General features: G+C 37.5%; 1 protein-coding gene across 1 annotated transcript in view; it reads left to right on the top strand.

Moving 5' to 3' along the window:
- LOC140144661 (fibroblast growth factor receptor 2-like) overlaps positions 1–14,903 on the top strand; it is a 74,408-nt gene extending 59,505 nt beyond the window's left edge. Inside the window, exons 8-18 of the mRNA XM_072166470.1 lie at positions 344–469; positions 1,032–1,276; positions 2,334–2,426; positions 5,457–5,643; positions 6,152–6,265; positions 7,893–8,080; positions 11,182–11,304; positions 12,103–12,214; positions 13,529–13,625; positions 14,124–14,223; positions 14,689–14,903. Of these exons, the coding sequence (XP_072022571.1) occupies positions 344–469; positions 1,032–1,276; positions 2,334–2,426; positions 5,457–5,643; positions 6,152–6,265; positions 7,893–8,080; positions 11,182–11,304; positions 12,103–12,214; positions 13,529–13,625; positions 14,124–14,223; positions 14,689–14,787 (1,484 nt within the window). The 3' untranslated portion in view covers positions 14,788–14,903. The remainder of the gene's footprint in view (positions 1–343; positions 470–1,031; positions 1,277–2,333; positions 2,427–5,456; positions 5,644–6,151; positions 6,266–7,892; positions 8,081–11,181; positions 11,305–12,102; positions 12,215–13,528; positions 13,626–14,123; positions 14,224–14,688) is intronic.
- The last annotated feature ends 12,283 nt before the right edge of the window (positions 14,904–27,186 follow it).

Below are 27,186 nucleotides of genomic sequence, written 5' to 3'. Positions count from 1 at the left end.
ATGAGGATATATTTGGTGTTGCGATATCTTATATTATATAATGACTTCGACTTCGAGCTACATGTTAATCGACCTTACACTATGGACAGCCTCAACCCAATAGCACAGTTTAATCACCGCAATTAAACACTCACAGTGCAAAATGTGACCTCAAATTGCAGAGTATGAGTTTTTATACGCAAATTTTCTAAGGTCATTCAATGAATATACAATAATGTATTGGGGTTAAAGAACTGTGCCCTGATAGATGAACATGTTGTGGATCCTAGTGTCATTAAATTATTAAAGCCAAGGCATGCCGAATCAATTGATTATCTTTGTTATTATTTTGATAATTATCCAGGTCAAAATACTATTCTTACCAACCTGTTGCCTTTCACGTCATACTACGTCAAGATTGCGGCAGGCAATGTAGTGGGATATGGAAACTATTCTGCAGAGCAAATCATAACAACGACAGGAGTTCACGGTAATAATAACATTCAGTTTGATTGAATAACATTTTATTTTTTTTACATTGTTATACTTTTCGGCAGTTCGGCACTGCACTGATCATACGCTGGCGAAGTTACGTAATAATCGGATTAACTACCATAGCAATAGGTGAAAACAATTTTTGAATATACCGCGCTGCACTGATACTTTCACGCGGTACCTCTGCATTGAACCATATCATGCTGATCACTTGCACCTGTAAGATTAGTATCTTTGAAAAGACCAGCATTGTGTTCAATCTATGATAGCTTATGATTACAGACATACACAGGTGATTAGTTCAACCTGTTTGTAGTGCAGCGCGATATGTTCAAAATTGTTTTCACCTATTGCTATGGTAGTTAATCCGATTTATTACGTAACTTCGCCAGCGTATTGCTGTTGATCTCATGAACTTCACCGCATTCTGTTAACATTGTTTTGATCATTATACCTTGATCTATATAAGGTCAATAGACCTCAATATGATACTTGACCTATTTTGTTGTGTTACCTAGGTAACCCTCATAATAATCCACATATTAATGTTTATTTAGTTCCTCCAGGAGAACCCACCGGTCCACACAATCCTAACTTCATCCCGACCACAATGATGGGTGGAACATCACAACTGCTACCTACCAAAGATGCTGATATCAAGAAACCAAAGTCTGGAAGCAATGCATCTATGGCAATAGCAATAGTTGTAGGGAGCCTGGTGGCGCTGTTTATTGGTGGAATATTGATACTAATTGTGTCGTCATTACCTGCGTTTAAGTGGAGAAGAAAGCGACATTCTGAGGTAAACTGATTTGAAAAAAAAAAAAAATCTAAGTTATTTACGTAAATTTGGTACACTCACCGGAGCGCTTTCACCGGGTCAACCGGCGTCTCCAGCGGACGTATTTGCTCTGAAGATGTGTTGTTGCTAGTGATGTTTTTTTTTCTTTTTTTATAAATTTTTGATTTTTTTCTCATTATTTGCTAATTGGCCACGCCCTTCTCATTAATATTCAGATATGCTAATAAGCAACGCCCGCCTAATGCGAGTGCAAATCGGAAGTGACCTCGTGACTTTTGACCTCGTGTGACATTTGACCTTGTGTGACCTTTGACCTCGTCACCTGGAAGATGTCATAGAAAGCTCCCTTACTACTTTGCTGGGTATTTACTATTTAGTAGTGAATGATTAATATGATCTTTACCAGCTCTTCATGGGTCTTTACTGAATGTAGAACACCGATGGCGATATTTAGCATAAGAGTAGATACTTGTACACTGTCATTAACATTAGAAACATTTATAGCAGAAAGTAAAAAAAAATATTTAAAAAATGTCATCATGGAATGAAAGGAATAACTAATATTTATTTTGGCTAAATTAAATCTAAAATAAACATCAATAGCGCCCTCAATTTTCACATATATATGCTTATACAGTTTATAGAATAAGAATTACCACCAAAAACAGATGTAGATGTAGATGTAGATGTAGAACAGAAACAAATATGAATTAAAAAATGACTGTAGGATTCAACATAAAATGTTTAGCGAAATGTTCTCAAAATAATTAACAAGGACTATCTCAAGAACCACTGAACCAATAGCTGACTTGACTCATTTCAATACATTTTCATGCTGATTCCAAATATGGTCATGCAAATGCCCAATTCTGAAGTTTTAAATATATCTGCAGTCGATATTGGGTGAGAGACGTTGACGCAATCTCTTAATAACACCTTATACCTTTACGTTTTAGCAATATGACGAGGTTTTTAACATCAACATGAGCATACAAGACTTTGATACCGAGTATCCACGAGATCGCCTTAAATTTCAATTTCTTTCTATCAATTACAGAAACAGCGACTTTGCCAGCGGCGTAGTTTTGTACTAAGTGATGCGTCTTTCCTGTCAGTAAGAACAGACCTTACATTTAGACCAATGAGTGTGGTAAGTAGCCCTAACCTTAACCCTAACCCGAGTGATGTGTCAGTTAGAACAGACCTTACATTTAGACCAATGAGTGTGGTAAGTAGCCCTAACCTTAACCCTAACCCGAGTGATGCGTCAGTAAGTACAGACCTTACATTTAGACCAATGAGTGTGGTAAGTAACCCTAACCCTAACCCTAACCCGTGTGATGCGTCAGTAAGAACAGACCTTACATTTAGACCAATGAGTGTGGTAAGTAGCCCTAACCTTAACCCTAACCTGAGTGATGCGTCAGTAAGAACAGACCTTACATTTAGACCAATTTAGGGTGTGCGGGTGTGAGTATGAGATGAAAAATCAAGTGTATTTTCTTTTTTTCCCTTCAGGTTTGGTATATTGTATTTTTTTTTCCATTTTGTGTATCTGTGTTTATATATTTAGGCCCTTCTTTTAAGTGTTTCAGGGGGCACAACATTTTACAGGCTTCTGCTTCTAGTTGTGTCTCCTCCATCGTGTTTTATCGTGTTTTGTTATTTGTATGTTTTAATTTTGATGGAAATAAATTTGACTGATTGATTGATTGATTGATTGATTGATTGAGTGTGATACGTAACCCTAACCGTAACCCTAACCCGAGTGATGCGTCAGTAAGAACATACCTTACATTTAAACCAATGAGTGAGTAAGTAGCCTAACCGTAACCCTAACCCTGAGTGATGCGTCAGTAAGAACATACCTTACATTTAAACCAATGAGTGTAGTAAGTAGCCCTAACCGTAACCCTAACCCGAGTGATGCGTCAGTAAGAACATACCTTACATTTAAACCAATGAGTGTAGTAAGTAGCCCTAACCGTAACCCTAACCCGAGTGATGCGTCAGTAAGAACATACCTTACATTTAAACCAATGAGTGTAGTAAGTAGCCTAACCGTAACCCTAACCCGAGTGATGCGTCAGTAAGAACAGACCTTACATTTAAACCAATGAGTGTAGTAAGTAGCCCTAACCGTAACCCTAACCCGAGTGATGCGTCAGTAAGAACAGACCTTACATTTAAACCAATGAGTGTAGTAAGTAGCCCTAACCGTAACCCTAACCCGAGTGATGCGTCAGTAAGAACAGACCTTACATTTAGACCAATGAGTGTAGTAAGTAGCCATAACCGTAACCCTAACCCGAGTGATGCGTCAGTAAGAACAGACCTTACATTTAGACCAATGAGTGCGGTAAGTAGCTCTAATCGTAACCCTAACCCGAGTGATGTGTCAGTAAGAACAGACCTTACATTTAGACCAGTGAGTGTGGTAAGTAACCCTAACCGTAACCCTAACCCGAGTGATGCGTCAGTAAGAACAGACCTTACATTTAGACCAATGAGTGTGGTAAGTAGCCCTAACCTTAACCCTAACCCGAGTGATGCGTCAGTAAGTACAGACCTTACATTTAGACCAATGAGTGCGGTAAGTAACCCTAACCCTAACCCTAACCCGTGTGATGCGTCAGTAAGAACAGACCTTACATTTAGACCAATGAGTGTGGTAAGTAGCCCTAACCTTAACCCTAACCTGAGTGATGCGTCAGTAAGAACAGACCTTACATTTAGACCAATTTAGGGTGTGCGGGTGTGAGTATGAGATGAAAAATCAAGTGTATTTTCTTTTTTTTTCCCTTCAGGTTTGGTATATTGTATTTTTTTTTCATTTTGTGTATCTGTGTTTATATATTTAGGCCCTTCTTTTAAGTGTTTCAGGGGGCACAACATCTTACTCGTTTATTTTTTGTTTTTGTTTGTGTCTCCTCCATCGTGTTTTATCATGTATGTTTTAATTTTGATGGAAATAAATTTGATTGATTGATTGATTGAGTGTGATACGTAGCCGTAACCGTAACCATAACCCGAGTGATGGTGATGCATAAGTAAGAACAGACCTTACATTTAGACTAATGAGTGTGGTAAGTAACCCTAACCGTAACCCTAACCCGAGTGATGCTTATAAGTAAGAACAGACCTTACATTTAGACCAATGAGTGTGGTAAGTAACCCTAACCGTAACCCTAACCCGAGTGATGCATAAGTAAGGACAGACCTTACATTTAGACTAATGAGTGTGGTAACTGTAGCCATAATCCGAAAGTAGCTCTAACCCTTTTTAAAAATGAAATAGCCCAATTTGCCAAGTTAAATCAATTAAAATTCTGTGAGCTTTGAGCTATCTAAAAACCATGGAGACACTTTTGGGCAGGATCGTAAATGGAAAAATAACAAACAATCTGTACGGGGGTGATTATTTCACAATTGTGACCGTACACCACGAATGAGCCGTAAATGTCCTCAATTGTGTTCTGAGTTACAGTGTAAGGTGGGCATGAGGGTCGTATTCATAGGTGCCTCAATTTGGTGCTACGTGTACCTCATTTAATGAGATACACGTAGCACCAAATTGAAATACCTTCATGCCCATTTTGCACTGTAACTCAGAATACTGTTGAGGACATTTACGGCTCATTCGTGGTGTACGGTCACAATTATGGTTTCTTGCAAATTTGTGATGTAAATAATGTTTAAAATGCTGTCTGATAGTTTCAGACCGAAATATAACTGACATATTATTTTTTAGACATTTTTAAAGGCCGATATCTCAATTTCCAATTTTATAATACCATAAACTTACAAACTCAATATCTTCGGTTATGAATGTCCGATTTCATTTGGGAAAACGGCGTTGCGTAGCAAAATATCTCTATATTTAAGATAATTATGCAAAACACTCAAAATTGATAACCTGCCTCCAAAGTGGCTCTTTTTTGATACACCACGTCACAAATACATTTTTAAAGACAATTTGGACATTGTCTGCAGTCGATACCTGACGAGGAAAACGTTGGCGTTATAAATCGCTATGTTTATATTCCTTATGTTTCAGCAACATGACGAGTTGGGTAACATCAGCATATTTAGCGTACAAGAATTCGATAACGAGTTTCCATCCCGGTTTCCATATATATATATCTGTATATCTATATATCTTATACCTTTTATATTTCAGCAATATGACGAGTTGGGGAACATCAGCATACTAAGTGTACAGGAATTCGATAACGAGTTTCCACGAGATCGGCTTAAAGTTGGTGAGGTCATCGGGACTGGTTCATTCGGACAAGTGTTGAAAGCTGACGCTATTGGAATCATAAAGGACGGCCTTACAACTGTTGTAGCATTAAAAACATTAAAAGGTTTGTGCAATATAATATGTTGATCAATAAGTAGATCAGGAGAGGGGAGTGCCAAATATAGAACGCGCATGTAGCCTTCCGAGTTCTGAGTGGTACAATAAATCAGCTACTACTACTACTACTACTACTACTACTACTGCTACTGCTACTGCTACTGCTACTGCTACTACTACTACTACTACTACTACTACTACTACTACTACTACTACTACTACTACTACTACTACTACTACTACTACTACTACTACTACTACTACTACTATTACTACTATTACTACTATTACTACTATTACTACTACTACTACTACTACTACTACTACTACTACTACAACTACTACTACTACTACTACTACTACTACTACTACTACTACTACTACTACTACTACTACTACTACTACTTAAAAAACTTAACAAAAGTCTTGACTTAGCCATTTCCGATCAAAACTAAGCCTGGATTGAATTGACAATTTGATATTCATAAAATTGACTACACATTTGTACATTACAGAGAATGCCACTGAAACAGATCGACAGGATTTTGTGAAAGAACTTGGAGTAATGAAACAGTTAAAACCTCATCCTAATATAGTCACCTTGTTTGGTTGCTGCACAGGGACAGATGGTAAGTAATATAATGTCTGCACAAAAAGTAACGCAGCTGTTAAAAATACGCCTATAGCGTCAGAACTAATAACCGTGTTCACAATATTTCAACATAGAAAGACGGACGATTTATTTACGCGCATTTTGATACCCCCATTTGTCCAATTTCGTTCAATATTAACAACACAGCAGTGTTTTTAAAGAAAAATACCCGAATTTAAAAGATGCAGCTATTTGTATTGATTTGAAGTCAGTGCGAAGATAAATGGAGGGTTTTACGTGCCACAATATAATGCTTACGTAATAACCATTGATCGCTGTAAACTGCAACTTTTAAATCCGGGTATTTTTTTTTAAAGCACTATTGCGGTGTTAATATTAAACGAAATTTGACAAATGGGGTATCAAAATGCGCGTAAATAAATTATCATTCTCTCTATGTAGAAATATTGCGGAAACAATTATTAGTTCTGCCATAGGCGTATTTATAACAGCTGCGTTACTTTCTGTGCAGACTTTCCAATGATAGACACCATCATGCTTTAAAACGCTTAAAAATAAGAGTTCGAATGTTTTATGATAAAAATATGACAAAAGTAAAATTAGAGTTTTCATGACTTCATTAAAAATACCGGTAAGCTGCAAAGTCTGTTTACCCTATTAGTGTCTAATGTTTCAGCCCAACACTATCAAGATTTTGAATCCTTAGACTTGTGCCAAGTTTATCCCTAACAGTACCAGGTACTACAAAATACTACTTGATATATGCGCTGTTCGTGCGTGCATCCCACTTGGTGTGATGACGCAATCGCCCTAAGTGATAGGCACGGTTTCGCTGGCCAGCGACGCCCAACCCGTGGCAAAGTGTCGCCGACCCTATTGCTTAGCATGCAAGAGGCAATTTCTCTCTTTGTTTTGCTCTTTATTCCTTCCTTATTTCCCTTCCCGTTGCCAAAAGGCCCTTAGGCCGTTATGGCTAAGACAAGATGATATTTTTTTTAAAAAAAAAAAAAAAAATAGTTCTGTATTTTTCTGGAATAAGGAGTAATGTTTTATATGCAACGTATGTGAAACGGGATATTCTGAGGCCACCATAAATCTTCAATATCGATTATTGGTGTAATACAAATATTTTATCTGAATGAAGCCATACTATAAATAGCCCCTATGTAACCCATGGGGTGCCTTCGTCGTATGCAGTAGCCGAGCAAAGAAAAAACGCTTTGCACTGACAAACATTAGCATCGATCATCTCCCTCTGTAGTTAGAATGATGTCAATACTACAAAGGGACGCGTACGGTTTATGGTTGTCAACTATTCGACAGTATGTAGTATTAAATCACGACGATATCTATAGGCGTCAACATAAAAGGCCAAAGTTTTGAAACATTTTCTTAATATATCAACATATATCTTATGAACCAACAAAACAATATTGATATAAAATTGGATCGATTACACATTTGGATTCAACAAAACCAATAATGGGCATTGTTGTACTCAATTTAATATATTTTTCACGCTGATTCTAAATATGGTTTTTAAAATGTGCAATTCTGATTTTTTTTAATCTTTAAAGAAAATTTAAACTTCAGTCGACATCCGCGTGGAAAGTGTTTTATGTTGTATCTGTGATTCTTTACAGGGCCGTCATACATTGTGATGGAGTATCTTCCAAATGGCAACCTTCTGATGCATCTCAGAAACAGCAGACAAAGAGTCGAACAACTCGATGTTCATAGAGCTAGTATAAGAACGACATTGTCACCGACAGACCTTATAAGATATGCATACGAGATCGCTAATGGCATGGCATATCTCGCCAGTATGATGGTAAGTTGTCAATGCACATAGAGCTAAATGTAGTATAAGAACTATATATATAGGCCTACGTTGTCACCGACAGACCTAACAAGATATGCATACGAGCTAATGGTATACAAATATATACTGCCTTTATTCGAAGTTCTGGTTAAAACTATGGGCCTCGAGTTGAGATCAATAGTACTATTGATCTCAACGAGGGACCATAGTTTTAACCAGAACTTCGAATAAAGGCAGTATATATTTGTTTTATATACTTCATTAATATATTCTTTGTTCATTGGTTGAAAGAAAATTATTTGAAGTTTTGACTCTCCAGCTTCTATCCTGAGGTGAGATCAATAGTACTACTATGGGCCGAGGTGAGATCAATAGTACTATTGATCTCAACGAGGGCCCATAGTTTTAACCAGAACCTCTCATGGCAGTATATATTTGTTTTATATACTACATTAATATGTTCTTTGTTCATTGATTGGTTGAAAGAAAATTATTTGAAGTTTTGACTCTCCAGCTTCTATCCTGAGGTGAGATCAATAGTACTATTTTCTGAGGGGCGCAGCCCCGAAGGAAAATAGTATTAATTGATCTCAACGAGGGACCATAGTTTTAACTAGAACTTCGAATAAAGACAGTATATATTTGTTTATATACTTCATTAAAATATTCTTTGTTTATTGATTGGTTAAAAGAAAATTATTTGAAGTTTTGACTCTCCAGCTTCTATCCTGAGTGAACAGCACGACCAATTTAAGCACAACCTATATTTTGCCCTTCAAAAAAATCGAATATGCTAAAAATCGAGCTAACCAATTACAGCAGCGCGAAATCACGCTATGGCAGTTTCGCGTGCGTGAACTGTTCCGTCGCATCGAATGCGAGCACGCGGAAGGCATGGTCAAGAGTAGGCCTACTATTTACGGCTTGGAGGTACTATTTACGGCTCATCCGGGACATTGCAAATACTATTTACGGCTTAGAGGTACTATTTACGGATAGGAGTACTGATGGTAGAACTATTTTTGGTCATGTGATCCACTTTTAACCAATCAATAAACAAGAATATATTAATGAAGTATATAATATGGCATATCTCGCCAGTATGATGGTAAGTTGTCAATGCACATAGAGTTAGTATAAGAACTACGTTATCACCGACAGACCTTATAAGATATGCATACGAGATCGCTAATGGTATGGCATATCTCGCTAGTATGATGGTGAGTTGTCAATGCTCATAGAGCTAGTATAAGAACTACGTTGTCACCGACAGACCTTATACGATATGCATACGAGATCGCTAATGGTATGACATATCTCGTTAGTATGATGGTGAGTTGTCAATGCTCATAGAGCTAGTATAAGAACTACGTTGTCACCGACTGACCTTATACGATATGCATACGAGATCGCTAATGGTATGACATATCTCGCTAGTATGATGGCAAGTTGTCAATGCTCATAGAGCTAGTATAAGAACTACGTTATCACTGACAGACCTTATAAGATATGCATACGAGATCGCTAATGGTATGACATATCTCGCTAGTATGATGGTATACTAATATTAACTGTCTATGAGTGTGATGGTCGAAATATAATCACAAGGTGAAAGATGAATTGTTCCGTTCCACGAGCCGGAACGGCGAGTGGAACGGAACACACACCCCGAGGATCGTACGTATTACTACCGCGGGAGTAACACGCACAGCGCTAGTAGTAAATTCCAATTTTCTATGCTTTACCTCACTTGTTTGGCTTAAAATTAAAAAGAGACATATCTGACAGTAAAAGCTAACATTTTGTGGAAAATAAGTACTAATCTTCTTTTACAGAAATGTTATAATATGGCTTTAAAATGCATTAAAATTAAATAACAGAAAAACAATGAGGTAAATAAGGCACTACGTGTTATTTGATCCCATACCACTATCGGTCCGATTAGGTACTGGTGATTCTAATTGTCATAACCTGGTGATATACCGTAAAACCCCGTCTACAAGCATATAGAGTGCTTCTGATGAAAGCTACATTAATCCAATTAAGTATGCTTGTAGACGGGGTTTTACGGTAGGCTTAATAAATTACACCAACCATAATAATTAACATTTGTATAGTTAATAGTCGATTTTCATTTAAATAAAAAACGAAATCACTATCACGGTTGTTTGATGGAATCAGATTATTATTTTTTTTAAACAAAACATCATGTACAAGCAACATTTAGGCTTAAACAGCTAAATGTGATATCATACTAATATATACAGATGCTTTTGAGTCATTCTAAACTTTAATTTCCCATCTTTTACAAAATGATTCACTTTTATAGCATTTTTATAAAATGTATCTATTAATACAAATAATTCCTTTTATTGTTTATAAAATTTCTTGTTTCACCTATTCCAGCTGTTTTAATGGCAGTATTAATCACCTACCCCTTGCAAATAAAGAAATATGATTTAGGATAGCGCTATCTACAGTTTGAATTTAGTTAACAATGAAGCCAATTATATACATGAAACAACCGTGCTATGCAATTGTTCAGTGTATGATAAAAAGAGCCATCGGTACTAACGGGGCACCGATAGTGCTACGGTACCAAATTATATGTCGTGCCTAAGGACAGAGGGTCTTGCTCGCCGAACCCATGAAGTTGTCTTGCCCAGGTTCTTGTTGTCGGTTCGTTATAAATCAAACACTGAATTGCTATGAAATAAAACGCTGAACGAAAACCAGGACTAAATATTTCTAAATCGGCCAAGAAAACTATTTTGCGTGTAGATAGACGAAGTTTAACATATGTACTTAAACAGGAAGCCCCACTTGGCCAGTTCGCCACAGAAGAACTGACTTACATATGTTTATTTAATGACAGACATAACATAATTTACATGGATAAATTTCAACCTTGACTAATTCCCTAAGCAACTTGAACCAAAAGTGGGGCTTCCGCTTTAAACGCATTAAATTTCCCAGTTTACCCCATTTTTTGTATTTAAAGCTAAATTAGAGGAACGTAAGCACATCCTGATAGGTTTCGTCAGTATTGCCATAGCAACATAATCATGAATTTCAAAATGTGTAATTTTTTAAACTTTTTATTTTTCTAGTGCATCCATCGAGATTTAGCTGCCAGAAACATCCTATTATCACGAGATGGCGTGTGTAAGCTGTCAGATTTTGGTTTAGCTAGAGATGTTGTGGACAGCGGTGTATACCAAAGGAAAACACAGGTAGGAGAGTCATAGACATGCCCTTGTCTGCTAATTAACCCCAACCCTAACCCGACCTCAGAACCCAAACCTAAACCCATAACCCTAACCGTAACCCAAACATCTTATTATCACGTGATGGCGTGTGTAAGCTGTCAGATTTTGGTTTAGCTAGAGATGTTGTAGACAGCGGTGTATACCAAAGGAAAACACAGGTATGAGAGTCATATCATAATGCATGCCCTTGTCTGCTAATGAAATCCTTTTCAATTATAATATATTTTGTATGTCTCTACATAACTAAAAACATTCGATTTAAATTAATTGAGTTATGATGAAAGTAACACAATTCAGCACCGGATTTTGCTCCATGCATGGCGACCACCGGTACAATTTCACCATACATGCTGGCCACATGACTATTTATTATTACCGCATACTGACTAACACAAAATTACTATAAACCATCACTAAATAATCTGTGACGTGCCTTGTGGAATTCGCCGAACGCGTACATAAATCGGTTCTGTATACACTCGAAGCGCTTCAGCGACGCCCTCTATTAATTATTATAAATAAGATAACCGGTTAATAGTTATAGGGGATTCGTCAGTATGCGGTGATGATCACAACAATTAACCGGTTTTAACCATATTAACCCTGGTTTAAGCTATGTTAACCATGGTTAAGCCATTCTAAATCTGGTTTATGCCATTTTAACCCTGGTTAGTCATGTTGATCATGAGGGTATACTTTATTTCATTTGTTATTTCATATATCTAGATTCATGTACACCTTAAATGTTTCCTTCCTTTTTAGGGTCGTGTACCTATTCGTTGGATGGCATTGGAGTCGTTAATAGACAACGTGTACACTATACAAAGTGATGTCTGGTCATTCGGTGTGTTGCTCTGGGAGGTTGTCACAATAGGTATACCGTAGGCATGACTCTCAAAACCAGAGGATGAATTAAGGACTTCCCATCATGCACTGTAAAAGTGTTATCGCCAGAGTTTCAACTGTCACTTTACTTTTCAAATCCCATTGAACATTGTGCAAAAGATGTTGTTTTAGAATTGTGTGTTCGTCATTATTGCTTGGTCGATTTTAGATTTAAAGTGATGTGTGTAGAAAAGGTAATTTACACCTTCTGTAGATAACATAAAATGTGAAATTGACTGGCATAAAACTGGTGTTTTTATTGTTTACATAACTGACCAAAATTCAAATTTAACCACACACTTTCATGCAGCAGCCGAGCAGTGGTATCGTGTTTCCTCACACTGCTATAATTGGTACATGGTTAACCCAGTGGGGTGTTGGGTAGTACTTAAATCATCCTCTGTCTCAAAACAGTAGTTAATAGCTGTTTGATGGGAATTCATACTATCAAATCCATTTCTTGATGCCATACCGTGTTACAGTTTCATGCTGCGTTCATCAGACTGGCAACCTTGCTTCTTCTTCAAGGATAAGAAGCAGTGTTGCCAGTCTGCGTAGCAGCATGAAATTGTAACAATCCAGATGAACCTAATACAGCTGGTTAATAGCTGTTTAAAATGTTTCGTAACAAACTCTGGGTTGACATTTTTACACTTGGTTCTCTGGATTGATAGGATGAACAAATTTTAATTTTAACTAAAATAATCAACACACATGAATGTTTAGAAAAACAAAACAAAACAACAACAACCAAAAAAAAATCAAACAAAAAATTTAAATATATAAGAATAAGGTTAGTTTTGAGTGATGTTCGTCACATTCATAGCGGAAGGTATCTGAAACACATTCTATAGAAACGTGACGTAATTCCACTCTCCCTTCCCATCATTTCAACTTTCCCTGCTATTATAAAGTCCATACTTCAGTACTCGTCGAATGTCTGATTAAACACAGATAAACAGTGGTACAGTATCCTAAGTAAAAGTTAAAGGTAAAGGAGACGATTCTGTTTAAACAGTGATCTCTCATTGGCGATTGGGTCAGACTCCTCCATGTAATATTGCTGTAGGGGGATCGCTACACCTCCTCTACAGCGAATCTGTTACCTTCCCAGCATTTAAAAATGTCGGTACCCATTTAAAACACCTGGGTGGAGAGGAGTAATCGAGATGAAGTGCCTTACTCAAGGGCACAACACGATGGCGTCACCGGGGCTCGAACCCGCAACCTTCCGATTATGAGTCAGTGCCAGTTCCGCTAGACCAAATATCCTAATATCCTAATTTGTATATTGTTTTTCTAGGTTCCTACCCATACCCAGGAATGTCATCAAAGAAATTAATCCGAGACCTGCAGAGAGATTACCGTATGCCAAAACCAGATCACTGCAGGGAGGAAGTGTAAGTAGTAATACTCTACTCATGGGCGTCCACTCTACACGACAAACCCAATTTTCTTTAAATAATAAATCAACGAATTTTGTATTACCATATTTGGAATCAACATGACAAATGCATTACAATGAGTACAAACAAGCCCAGTATTGGTTCTGTAATTTTTGAGGTACAGTTTCCTACACTGATTCGAAGACATGCCACAAATTGAGATATAATGCGGTGTTAGACATAATCCTTAAACACGGCAAAAGTTCTAAGTCAGCAAAAACATAACTTTTCCAACATTAATTTGGAACCTTACTAACATTACGTTTCATGCCGTCGTACCCACCTCTACTTTAATGAGATAACTCTTGATACTTTGAAAAAAAAATCAACACTTGGACTTATAATATTGAATTAATCACGCTATTAACACATAGGTATGGTTACTTTTTATGTTGAAGCCTATGGCCAGTACACAGAGCATTAATGATTTTATTCGCGTGTGTTTTTATACAGCTATACTATCATGACTGATTGTTGGAAATCTGATCCAAGAACAAGACCAAACTTCGACCAATTACGTAATGCTCTAGAATCCATACTTATCGAATCAAGAGTAAGTATTAATGGGGTAAAGTATTCGTAGGATAACCACTAGGAGACAAAAATCATTTAGCCGTATTTGCCCTGCGAGGCGTTTCTAAAATTGGGCATATTTATAGAATCAAGAGTAAGTAATACTGGGGGTAAGGTAGGGTGGTATATTCGTAGAATAAACACTAGGAGACAAAAGTTATTTGGCTTATATGCCCTGCGGGGCTTTTCTTAAATTGGACATACTTATAGAATCAAGAGTAAGTAAGAATGGGGGTAAGGTAGGGTGGTATATTCGTAGAATAAACACTAGGAGACAAAAGTCATTAGGCTTATATGCCCTGCGGGGCTTTTCTGAAATTGGACATACTTATAGAATCAAGAGTAAGTAATAATGGGGGCAAGGTATGAATGCAAATTACTTTGTAGCATCATATCAATATTGTGATTATTAACAACGAAATTTCTGTATTGTTATTTGTTTCAGAATTATCTCATTCTTGACTTCGATGAGTGTCTGTACGACTATGCCTATGGCGGCAGCTCTGAAAATACGAGCAGTTTGGAATTTTCAAACTCGCACTAACAGGGATTCTCAATCAAGTTAGCTCGCGGTTCACAGCGGCAGAATACAAAGATGTGAAGGGGTGAAGGCCCAATGCACCTTGCTTTGCTATGTTTATTGTAGATTTCAGAGCTTCTCAACTTCAAGTACCACCTACCAGTAGTCCATGTCCTCAAGCTGGATCTGGCTCACGGGCAGCCTATTGAGAACTCTTGCACTGGGAATATGATCACAAAATGGTCAACTCTCTGAAAGCATAGTGCAATAAACAAAATTTACTGCTGACTAAGAAGTTGCTGACTAAGAATTTTTGTCCCAAGCTATTCTTCTGCCAGATGAGGTTGTTTGTAATATGGCCATCAATCATAGAAATAAGGGATCCATAGTCTCCAAATTAAACTAAATCACCAATCTTTCATTTTCCAGCTAATCACTTTTTTTATGGTTTACATGGATAGTGGTAGACACTTATTGTCCTTATTTATTGTTTTGACTTTTCAATTAATGTATATTACTGACTATACGGTGTATTGTTGGTCGAACCAGCAGAAAAAAGTAGTTCACAGCATCTTGCGAATGTTAGTGAGGTTTAGCAAAAATTGCATTGCAATTCATAGCGAGCGTGTAGAAGAATTCAAATATCACAGATATACTTTTGTAGGTCCTGTGGTTCTTGAGTTATGTTGTAACGAGGGCTGAAACAACAACACTTTTGTAAAACGTACATGACTCATTAACAAATTAAGCAAGTATTCAAAGTATATGATTTGTAGAATGAACTTTTGCAAAACATCAAAGTGTTATTTTTCAATAATATATTGATTCAGATAATGAAAATGCTTCGACCAACAATACCCCGTATACCCTTAAATAGGCAGAAAGAAAAGATACGCAAGTATGAAAGAGATTATACCCAAAGAGTACCGACTCAAAATTACGTCGTTTGTATTAAACCCTAAATGTATGGCATATCTTCCATTTTGGGTTGTCGCTCATGGCGGAGTTAGTACTCTTTGGTTTTACCTCATTGGTCAGTATAGTGAAGTGAAATTAGATGAAGCAAGTAGTATTCTATAATTTGTTCTTCATAATTGACTTAGCTGTATATATAGATATATATTATTGTAAATAAATTATTAGTTATGTAATGATATCAATATTGTATAGAAACAAAAAAAGACCAAATGTGTAAATAGCTAATGAATATATAATATTAACATTTATATAAATATAGATATATAGATGTATTAAACAGATACTGATTACCCAAAGTGATGACGTCATGTCGACATTGCTTCACGTATTGTTTAATCAGCTCGTAATCGGCGGGCCTTATAACATCGCGGATTAATATCAAAATAGTTTTATTTTGAGAACTGTCTCGTGACAACTCGCCAGAAGTATCACAAATTATTTAAGACCTATATTGTATATATCTTATTTAAAACACACAATATAGACCAGGCAGGTCAACTATTTTCTTTTCGGCGTAGTGATCAAAACATAACAATTTCCGCCGATTACGAGCTGATCAAACTATAACAAAGATAGTTTTTATGCAAATTATCAAGTTATCAAATTACCGCATCTGTCATTTGAAACTTGTTCCGAATCGAATTATGTCTGTACATGAGTAGGCACTGAATCCCATTATGTATTACAACTATACTTTTGAATTATAAATTTAGAACAACAATCTAGGTCTGTTGACAGAAACGTGTTTCAAGATTCATTACAAGGTGTCCCATAAAAAGATTACAATAGAAAAGGAACCACATTTTGCGATGGTACATATTAAATTCGATTTATCACACAATTCCATTAATTTTATTGCTTTATTTTACACATTAACCTCAGGACATATGTGGTGAATTTCATGTACCATAAACCATTGTAAAAAGAATAATAATGAAAAGGAAAAAAAATGAAAAAGTAAAAAGAAAAAGCTCTCACAGATATCAAATGAATTGACAAGGAGTAAAATTCATTATTTTCAGATTTGGTAATGCTCTGCCAGATCCGGTACAGTTGCATGTCGGGAAATGGACTATTAAAGGTTTTGGAAATGTTACCCACAGAGGAGTAAGAATTTTAAATAACTCTACTTGAAACTTACCTCCCTCTGTGAAAGATTCAGGTTGAATCTTTATGTAAGAGTGTACCGTATGGAATTATAATAGGTGAAGCTGCATCCATAAACCGTCGGTCGCAACACATAGAGGCGTAGAGTGATTTTTACAAATTTTCCGTTTCACATAATGACGTTTAATATTAGAGCTAGCTATATTATATAACAGATATTTCTTTTTAACTTTTAAAAAAGATACAGTTTAATAGTTTGAACCTTGAATCTTAAAAGGGCCACTGAGATATAACAGTAGAGGAGTCGAGTATCGACTCCGTTGTAGATAAAAACCAATTTCACGCATTCCTACTCCTCAATGGCAGCCATAGCCGCGACGCGTCGCGACGGGGACCCAGCTATCTCACCTAAATTATGAAATGATGCGGCCTTGAGGGGTATTTTAAACTGCATTCTATCACCCGTGTTTATGACAGTTTACAACACAAAAGAATCTAACATCGAATTTTAAGCGGGTTTAATCCACCCAATTGGGTACTCACAACACCTGTTTGGTGCATGCGGGGAACCAAATATGGCCGACCAAATCCTGACCATGACTTGGCTCGTTGGATTCGTCTATAAGTAACATATCCTTCAAACACATTTCTGGGAAACGTATTTTGTTCTTCACGTACGTGTCTATATGTTGCGACCGACGAAAAGTAGAAGATATTTCCAAAACCTTCCACAGTGGAAATCTGGACTTTAAATAACTATTAAGTAACTAATAGGTTCCATATTGTCTGCCCCGTATTGGATACCAATCATTATCTAATGCTGGCTTAGACTGCTGCCCTCAGTCGTCAACCGTCTGGATTGACGACTGAGAAAACTACGTGGAAAAAAAGTGACGGATTTTGCAACAGGATTCCTGTGGCATAGAGCGTGCGCAGTTGTGTCCAAATTGACCTTTTGACCAAGTTTGTTGTTTTTAGAAGTTCAGAGCGCGATCTTGTCACAGCGGCGCGGTACAGCGACGCGGTACACGGGCGCCGCTAGTCAGTCGCGCTACGGCGCATAACCAAAGTGTGCATTGAATAGTTTTCAGAAGTCCGTCATGATTTGGGCTGTAAGATAATCAGTCGTCACTACGAAGCATGACAGTACATGCGAAGTGTAGACGGCTGATTGGAATTAGTCTAATGTTGGCTATTGTCAAATCAATCATTATATACATTTCAACCGTATTGTTTAAAAAAGATAGTAACGGCATTATATTGCTGTCATATATCAAACACTAGTGCCCATTTTTTGCAAAATAAATTTTCTTAATATGTCGTTCTTAAGTCCGGTAAAGGGTATCTTGGATTCTTTATTTTGTCTTAAATTGTGTGTTTTAATCTCATTACTGTACTGTAGGCCTGATTATCAGCCTCTAAGAACTAAACATCTCAAAAAAGGTAATTACTGCCCTTTAAATAATGGCCATTATTAAAAAACGGGCTCTTGTAAAATGCGTTGGAAGCAGAATTTATTTCTGCGCATTTTGACACCTCATTTGATGCGATAGCCCAGAGAACAATAAAACACCGGTCAATTTAATGTAGTGAGGTCCAGATTTGAAAGTTGCACTTACAACAATACAAAAACACTCAGATATCATTACACAGATTTCCTTCCATTATACATGTTATACTGAATACAAATCAGTAGAATTTACTGGAACTTTCAAATCTTGGGTTACATTGATTTAAATGTACGCTTTGACGTCAATATTTAGTCAATTGCTACAAATTAGGTGTCAAAATGCGCAAAAATACATTCTGCTTCTAACAAATTTTAAAGATTTGTAATACAATAGCCCGTTCTTGAATAATGACCATCATTTAAAGGGGGTAATTGCTTTTTTCAGATGTTTATTTTGATTGCTTACAAAGAGGCATGCGCAGCTAGCGTAGCCTATCTCAAGAAATGATACACTCCAGCGAGAAACCTACTCATGATTGTGCAGGGGTGGACTGGCCACTGTGGCGTTGTGGCCAAACAAAAGAGTGAAAAAAAAAGAGAGAATAAGAAGAAAAAAACCTGGGGTTATGGCTGTAGCAAGTGGGGCACGAGTCAGTAGTAATACATTTTAAAGTTTGTAATAGCGAATAAAATTTGGTTCGCGCACCCCCTCACCCCAAACACACTTTTTAGATTCTTCAGTGAACTTGAGACACAGATTAGACGCTATGCTATAATTGTTAGCAAAAGGGATAGTCTCTTTATACTTGTCACTGTCGCCTGTACAAACACCAGTCCGCTCCTGTGTTTGTTCCCAAAAAGATTAAATGTAGAAATTATCAGATAATTTTGGGCAGGACATGATGCAGTCATGTCTACAGTAGAATTCATCTCGACCTTTGCAGGACTTAAACCCCATTAAAAGTTATTAAACCAAGATAACACTCATTGAAACAGCTCAACTGATTAAATCGGATCTTCTCTGGTTGTGCACATGTGTCTGTTTTATATGTGCGGTATCGCTATGAGGTGCTATAATACCGCTTCAGTTGGGTAACTGATTATAAAGGAAACACAAGGAAACAATGGTATGTGGACCTTTGTTCACGAAATGAGACAATGGCCTGCTTTTTGTTAACCAGCATTCTTGAAAATGAGCAACATAATGATTGTTGACTTAACACGGTTTGGAAATAATTTCTTCATATTTTTGGTATTATCTGTCGTTTACATATCCTTCCTAAAACACAAAAGTGCGACTATTTCCAAACACCTAAATTAGCTAAAAATTTAGAACATGTTACAAAACTATATTTTCTAGAATTTCATAGAATAGTTTAAATGTAGCTTGTACCGTTTTTTTTTGTGGCATCCTTCAGAACGGAGCGGTCCGTTACCAATATAGCTCAATATTTTCGATCAAATCTCCATTCAATTAACACGGGGAGTTGGCTAGCTATGAGCTAGCTATGCTTTGCCCTCACTCATATTCTACGAAAGTGCGACTATTTCTGAACATCTAACCTAGCTGTAATTTTAGGTCATGTTAGAGAAATATATTTGCTAGAAGTTTGGAGAATAGTTTAAATATTGGCCGGTTATTTTTCACACAGTGATGTTAACTAGGCAAATGCAATATACTTCTAACAAGGTCAAAGATGCTAGGAAGCTTCGCATGAATCTGCAACCAGATAAAGCTGCTGGTCCTGACGAAATCCCTGCAAGAGTACTAAAGCAGTGCAGTGCAGAACTTGCAAGACCACTCAGGCTGCTGTTTGAGCTTTGCTTCTCCAAAGGAGTTTTCCCAAGCCAATGGAAGATTGCATCTGTCATGCCTTTTCACAAGAGAGATTCGAAGTCTAGTCCATCTATATATGTACCGCCCCATCTCTTTGCTCTGCATCATCAGCAAGGTCATGGAGGCTGTTGTACAGAACCAGCTTCAGATGTACCTCCTTGAAATCTGACTGATTTCAGATAGACAGTTTGGATTTAGGCCACACCATAGCACAGCTGATATCCTCACCATTCTGACTCAAGGGTGGTCCAACTCCCTGGCCAGAGGCAACGAAGTGCACCTGATTGCCCTGGACATCATTTGACAAGGTCTGGCATAGTGGCCCTTGCGCGTAGCTCATGGCAAAATGAGTATCCGGCAAGCTGCTCACCTGGATTAAGAGCTAGCTACATAGCTGACAGATCGTTCCATCAAAGTTGTTCTATCTGGCCAGTCATCAATGCATCAGTTTCCCCAGGTCAATATTGGGCCCACTTTTATCAGGGGCGCAGCAAGAGCCTCGTGGGCCCGTGGACAAGAAACAGTTCGGGGCCCCTTTTAGCAAGGCCAGATTTACATTTGGGCTAGATGGCCAAATTGCCCTGTGCACGTTTTTCCTAGCCCGAAAATAGCATGTTTTGGACCAAAATATGGTAATTGCAAAATTTTTGCGCGCTTCGCGTATATCATACTAGCCCTTCACATAGCAAAATTCACCTTCATTTTGGGCTAAAATGGTCTAAAATTAAGAATTTATTTTGCGCGCACATGTCCTATTCAGATCAGAACAAAATATGTTTATCTCCCTCTAATATGCAATGCCTCTGCCACCACTGTCGATCTTATAGTAGGCCCCCAATACGCGTCTCTGTCTTGGATGAGTGCCAGCCCCACCACTCTAGGATTATTAGACTCCATCCAGAGGAAGGCCCTTCGAATCATAGCTGTGAGCGAAGAGGAAGCTATCAGAGAGCTGAACATCACACATCTCCATCAAAGACGTAAAGTTGCTGCAGCAACAGTCCTCTACAAAATGCCCACCAGATCTGACGGCACTGCTACCCAAGCCATTTGTAGTCAGGAGAGCTACCCGCTCCAGCTTATCCATGCCTTGCCATGCTCTCACAGTACCAGTTTCTAGAACCATATCTACTGGCAGGACCTTCATCTACACTGAGTTCGCGTTTGGAAGGCCAGATGGAGTAGTCGGAGACAATGGCGCACCATCCTTCAAGAGCAGGGTGCATATGCATCTCATTTTATGTGTCTGATGCTTAAGGGCAGTGTAATGGGAGCGAACATGGACCTTTTAGAATATCATTATTTCTTAATTGTATGTCAAAAGTATATAAAACTATACATTTTTGGAAAGGAAATGAGTCAAGGAATCCCATGGTGACGTCAGATTTGTTCAAAAATCTCGAGTTTTTGAAAAAATCATCAAAATTCACTTTTTTACTCCAATTTTTTTGTGACAACTTAGAAAAAAATCCGTTCGGAGTAAAAAAAATTCAGTTAGCTTTTCATAAAGAAGAGACATGAACTTAGGGAAGGTTTTTTTATTTTTTTGAAATTCGTCTCTTTTTTCGAAATATAGAAAAAAAAAACATGTGAAAAAAGCAATTTTGTCACTCTATTAAGCTAAAAATTGCACAGAATGGTGTATATTTTTGTTTAAAACAAATATTTTGAAAAAATGAGAAAACCTTCCCTAGGCTTTGATGTACTCTAAACGGTAGTGCAAAAGTTTACCTTTTGCTTGCATATTTTTCGAGTTATCTTGTCACAAAAATCGTGCAATATTGTCAAAAGTGAACTCTGAGAAATCGACGTTTTAGTAAAAAATGTCAAAATTATGCACAAAACGTCCTTATATTTGAAAACGGTAAGACTTTCACGCTTGTAAAAGCTGTATCTGGTGCATGGTCTAAATATGCATCTTTTTGCACCAATAAATCTATATGTCTGCTGTCAGTGCGCCAAAATTCAAAATAATTAAAAAATCTAAGTGGCATTTTTACTGCAAATTTTTGTTTTGTTTACACCACATTTGCTGGCGTGAACAACAAACCGAATGCGCCTAGACTGCGTTGGACATACGCGCAGAGTTGCGCCGCGTCACGCAACGCGAATCGCGCGCGTAATCACAATATTTCGCATTCGCGCATTTCTGACTCATTATTTCCCGCCAATTTACTAAGCTGTCTTGAGCCATGTGACTTTTTAGAGTTGAAAAGAGTGAAACAAATCAAGCAAAAATACGAGTAAATATTAGCAAGTTGTATTTTATCAGTTTCAAGTGAAAGAATACATCTTAGTGTTGATAAATATCATGAAATCTCAAATTCGGGCGTAAACGAATGTGTCTTACTCTGGCCTTAAGTTACTGTACCCCTTCACTCTTGTTGTTTCCTAAGCTGCTGTGAACCACTGATTGGCCCATGTGGTTGTCTTTTATAGTGCCTGGTACCAATATAAGTTCTTGACTTGTGTCACTCCTCATGGGCTATTGTTCACTCTGCCATTTTATAAAAAAAAAGGGGGGCACAAGGTCACACTGTATACACGTATGCAGGTGTGGTTCCTATGAGTATTAGTATGCCATCGAATGCTGTCAGTGGCAGCCCTAATAGCAGTGGCGTACTGTGGCCGCCCCAACCCCGTGGGCTGCAGAAGAAACAATGTTGCCGCCCCTTCCTTAACAGCCCGAAAAGATTGACCCAATTTTTTTTCACGGTCGTTTGAAAAAAAAAAAAAAAAAGGATTTTAGGCGCTAGCGCCCTAAAAGCAACTTTTTTTTCAAATTTTTTTATGCATTTTCAATTTTTGGCGCCCTTTTTTCTTTGCTAATTCGTTTTGCCGCCCCTTCGTTTTTGCCGCCCCTGTTTTTGCCGCCCCTTCTTCTTCCGCCGCCCCTTCGTTTTTGCCGCCCCTACTTTGACCCCGGGGGCTGGCGCCCCAAAGCCCCCCAAAAAAAAAAAAATACGCGCATGAATAGCCTCTGTGGTGCTCAGGCTTGTGACTATCTTGATGTCGTCAAGCCAGCTCGCTGCAGGTCGGCCTCTCTTGCGTTTTCCCTCAACCATTCCTTGGACAATAATTATAGTTTTCTGAAGGCAGTGATGTCTGGTGATTTGGCCAAAGTATGATAATTTTTAGGAATGATATCAGCTCGCAAGGTCTTCTGAACTCCAAGCTCTTGAAGAATCCAATCATTTGTTTTCCTCTTAGTCCACGGAATCCTCAGGATTCGTTGATAGCACAACAGCTCAAAAGAATCCAGTCTTTTCCTGACTGATAATTTCATCGTCCAGGATTCAGATCCGTATGATTCATGGTTGTCTAATGAACTCACGCTGTTTATTTATGTACAGTAAGTTTATAACACATGGCCGCAGGGGGTCATTCAAACTTTCTGAGTACGTACCACTTATAACTTAACTGATACATTACATTAAGTGCATTTCAGTTCTGATCAACAATCAACAATAATTGTATTTAGGTTCAGTCATAGATTTAAAATCTATGGTTCAGTACATATCACCTCGAACTTATGGGATCTGGAATGAGCGTTTCGACAGTATTATTTTGTGGGACATGAGAGCACATCAGACATATCGTATTGCATTTTTTGTAAATTCACGATATAATACAAATTTTATGACAAATTATTACAATTTGATATTTTTCACATTTTTGATATATAACAGTCCTCGAAGTAAATCTTATAAATCTAGGCCTAATGATATATTCTTAAAGTGTGTGTAGCTGGAAGGAAAAGCCGACTATTAATTGAAAATGTTGACCTTTCATATTGAAGATATGGATTTTTTTCCCCAAAAGACCTATTTTTTTGGTGTTTTGGGGGAAAAAACCATATCTTCAATACGAAAGGTCAAAATTTTCAATTGATCGTCGGCTTTTCTTCCCAACTACATACACTTTAAGTATAAATCGTCAGATTTATAAAGTTTATGTCGAGTACTGTAAATATCAAAATATCAATTTTTAATCATTTGCCATAAAATGTGTATTACATTGCGAATTTCAAAAAATCTGAATTATTTGGTATCAGAAGGACATTCTTAGTATTCATAATGCAATTCGATATGTCTGATGTGCTCTAATGTCCCACAATAAATACTGTCCAAACGTTGTTCATACCCCATCCCTTAAGAAATCAATCTCATAATATCATAACAATGTTCCGAAATTCGGAAATTTCGGAAACTCAAATTCAGTCTCATTAATTTTGCCATTCACTGCATTTTGACCACCATAATGAAGACTTATCGGGAGCTCTATTGTTCAGAAACGAAAACGCAAGGGATTGTGTGAGTTGATCTGTTCCTTGAATTCATTGTTAAGTTTGAAGTACCAATCACAGTGACGTACCGTGGCCGCTCCTACCCCCCCGAGGGGGGGCTGAAGAAAATTCAATTTTCCGCCCCTTTTTTTCTGTCTTTTGAAAAAGTGAAGAGCACAAAAAAAAAGATTAAATAGGCGCTAGCGCCCTAAAGGCAACAACATTTGGTGTAGAGTACAATTTTTTCACAATTTTTTTATACTATTTCCAATTTTTTACGCCCTTTTTAATTTACTAATTTTTGTTTGCCGCCCCTTCGTTTTGGCTGCCCCTGCTTTTACCCCGGGGTTCTCGCGCCCCAAACCCCCCCCATACGCGCATGAATCAGTTTATTTCAACAGATATAGATGCCTGTTGTTAATAAAGGCTGGATAAGACAAGATTATGGAACACCCACAGTGTGTGGAAGACCTGTGTTTTAGTGGTCTAGCTCCCCATTCGACAAATAATATGCATTTAAAATAGATTTGAGTCTGGCAATTTTACCTGAAGCAATTATCAGATTACCAATTCCAATGAAAGAAATCCAATTAGTTTCACCTCAACGCACTTCTTTGGTGTTGCATATTACCAAGTTTTAAGGTGTATTTGGGACGAAAATAATTTCCCGTTTCATCTCTATATAATCATATGACCGATTTTTGCGCGATTGCACGAACAAGTATACGTAATTCTTGGCAACACTGATTACTAGTGATTAATGTATATTTCTACGCTGGGCTATTTTCACGAGCCACTCCCGCCTAGGCGGAAGTACATAATACACCCAACGCAAGTCAATTGAAGCCGTACAAGTTATCACGAATTTACGACCGTAAAATTTAGACACTTCTTTTGTCTAGATAAGCACCAACCTTCTCATCTCATAATTATTTGCATGTCAAAAATTAACATAACTCCCGAAACCGAAAACAAAAATTATCTTCGTTCAACTTTTCTGTAGGCAACAAAAGACTAGAATAAAAGGATTGTTCACACGTACCATGCTAACACTTCAAAATAACAATGAGATCCGAAACCGAAAACTGAAACCGAAACGGAAACAGAAAAGATAAAACGACGGATAATATACAAACTTCTTTATTGTCTGCGTCAACAATAGAATATTGATTCTGTTAAATGGAAATGAATACATCTCTACAGCTGAGTTTGTACTACATCACTGAGTCGGTTTCTAGCCAATCAGATAGGATTCCTTTTATTGCGTTCGGAAAAGCGAGCTATCTATCTTATTGATGAAATACCAATCGCCCGTCGCTTACCAACGTAGTATACATGGTATAGGCCCATAGTTCAGTATATTTTGTAAAGTGGCACTTGATGGTGTTCACGTGATTCATTGCTTTGATAATTATTTACCTGCTGTGGACGCACCCCCACACACTTTTCAAATAGAATCGATGCCCCTGCTGGCGGCACACGTGACGGACATTTGTTTGACGTTGGATTATTACCGGCCTCAACGCATAGAGAAACGAGACGTTCTGTTGTAAAATTAAAATCATGTCAACGAAATATTGCATATCGTATACGTTTGAAAATTTACTGAGCAATTGTTACATATTCATTTATAATCCTCGTTTATTAATTCTAGGCCTAATGTTGTACTGTACAGTACAGATAACATTCAATTCAATTTATAAAAAGTGGCAAAAAAAGTTTTTCATACATCTGTATTTAGCGAAGCAGATCAGATTGCCAAAACCAAAATAAACGGTATTTGAAAGCTAGGCATGCTCCCTTGACGTTGATATAAGCGTCATGTCAGTATTTTCTAATGCCAAAGATGGCGCTTTCAACCTGTACAAGTTTTTGAGACAGGCTGTATACACGCATGATTCAATTCTCTAGTCATTTTGCCTGAGTCAATGGACCAAGTGTCAAAAGATGGTTTGTTACTTCATATAGAAGTCCCAGATATGATAATGAGGATTATAAATACAATGTCACGTTCTATAACACACACGTAACACTGGTACTCAACAACGGAATGAATCTATATTCCCTCATTAGCATATTTGGGACTTCTATATATGAAGAGCTTATTTCCCAACCGTGTTAAGTCCACAAACCCATGTATCTGATTTCCCTATGCGATATTGCAAAGCTATAGGTATTAAGTTTCAGTTGGATGCACCATTACAAAGTAAACACATAGTAATAATACTGCGTGGGCCTTTGTTTCCCAAATGAGAACAATAGTCTGCATATTGTTATGCAGAATTGTCATGGCAAATAATAGCTTGTAGAGGATACAACTCACTGTTGCTAATGTTAAACTTGTCAAAGTAATTGTGATTGTATCACATAAGTAAATGAGACACATGGGGCTGTGGACTTAACACGGGTTGGAAATAAGCTCTTCATATGAAGCACCTACCAAAAGATGGACTGTAAGAACATTGATGCCTGGAGACGATGAATGCTAAGGAAAGGATCATCATGATCATGAAACGAATTGGAGCGATGAACTCACGAACTCTCTCCTACTTACTTCGGCCCCTGGACTTCGGCATAACTGCAAGAAGACAAGGTGACCGCTTAGAAGAGGTCATTATGCAGGCCAAAATAGAGGGCTCATGTAGACGAGCAGGATCGCATACATAATAATATTTCTCTTCAATATTATTATCTAATCTAGTTTGATTTCATTGACAGTTGGACAATAAAATCACCTTTGATCATGTTGATGTTCGTGTACAGTCC

This window comes from Amphiura filiformis, unplaced genomic scaffold, assembly GCF_039555335.1.
Source record: "Amphiura filiformis unplaced genomic scaffold, Afil_fr2py scaffold_70, whole genome shotgun sequence".
NCBI classification, from domain to species: Eukaryota; Metazoa; Echinodermata; class Ophiuroidea; order Amphilepidida; family Amphiuridae; genus Amphiura; species Amphiura filiformis.
This window is presented reverse-complemented; position numbering and strand designations above follow the sequence as displayed.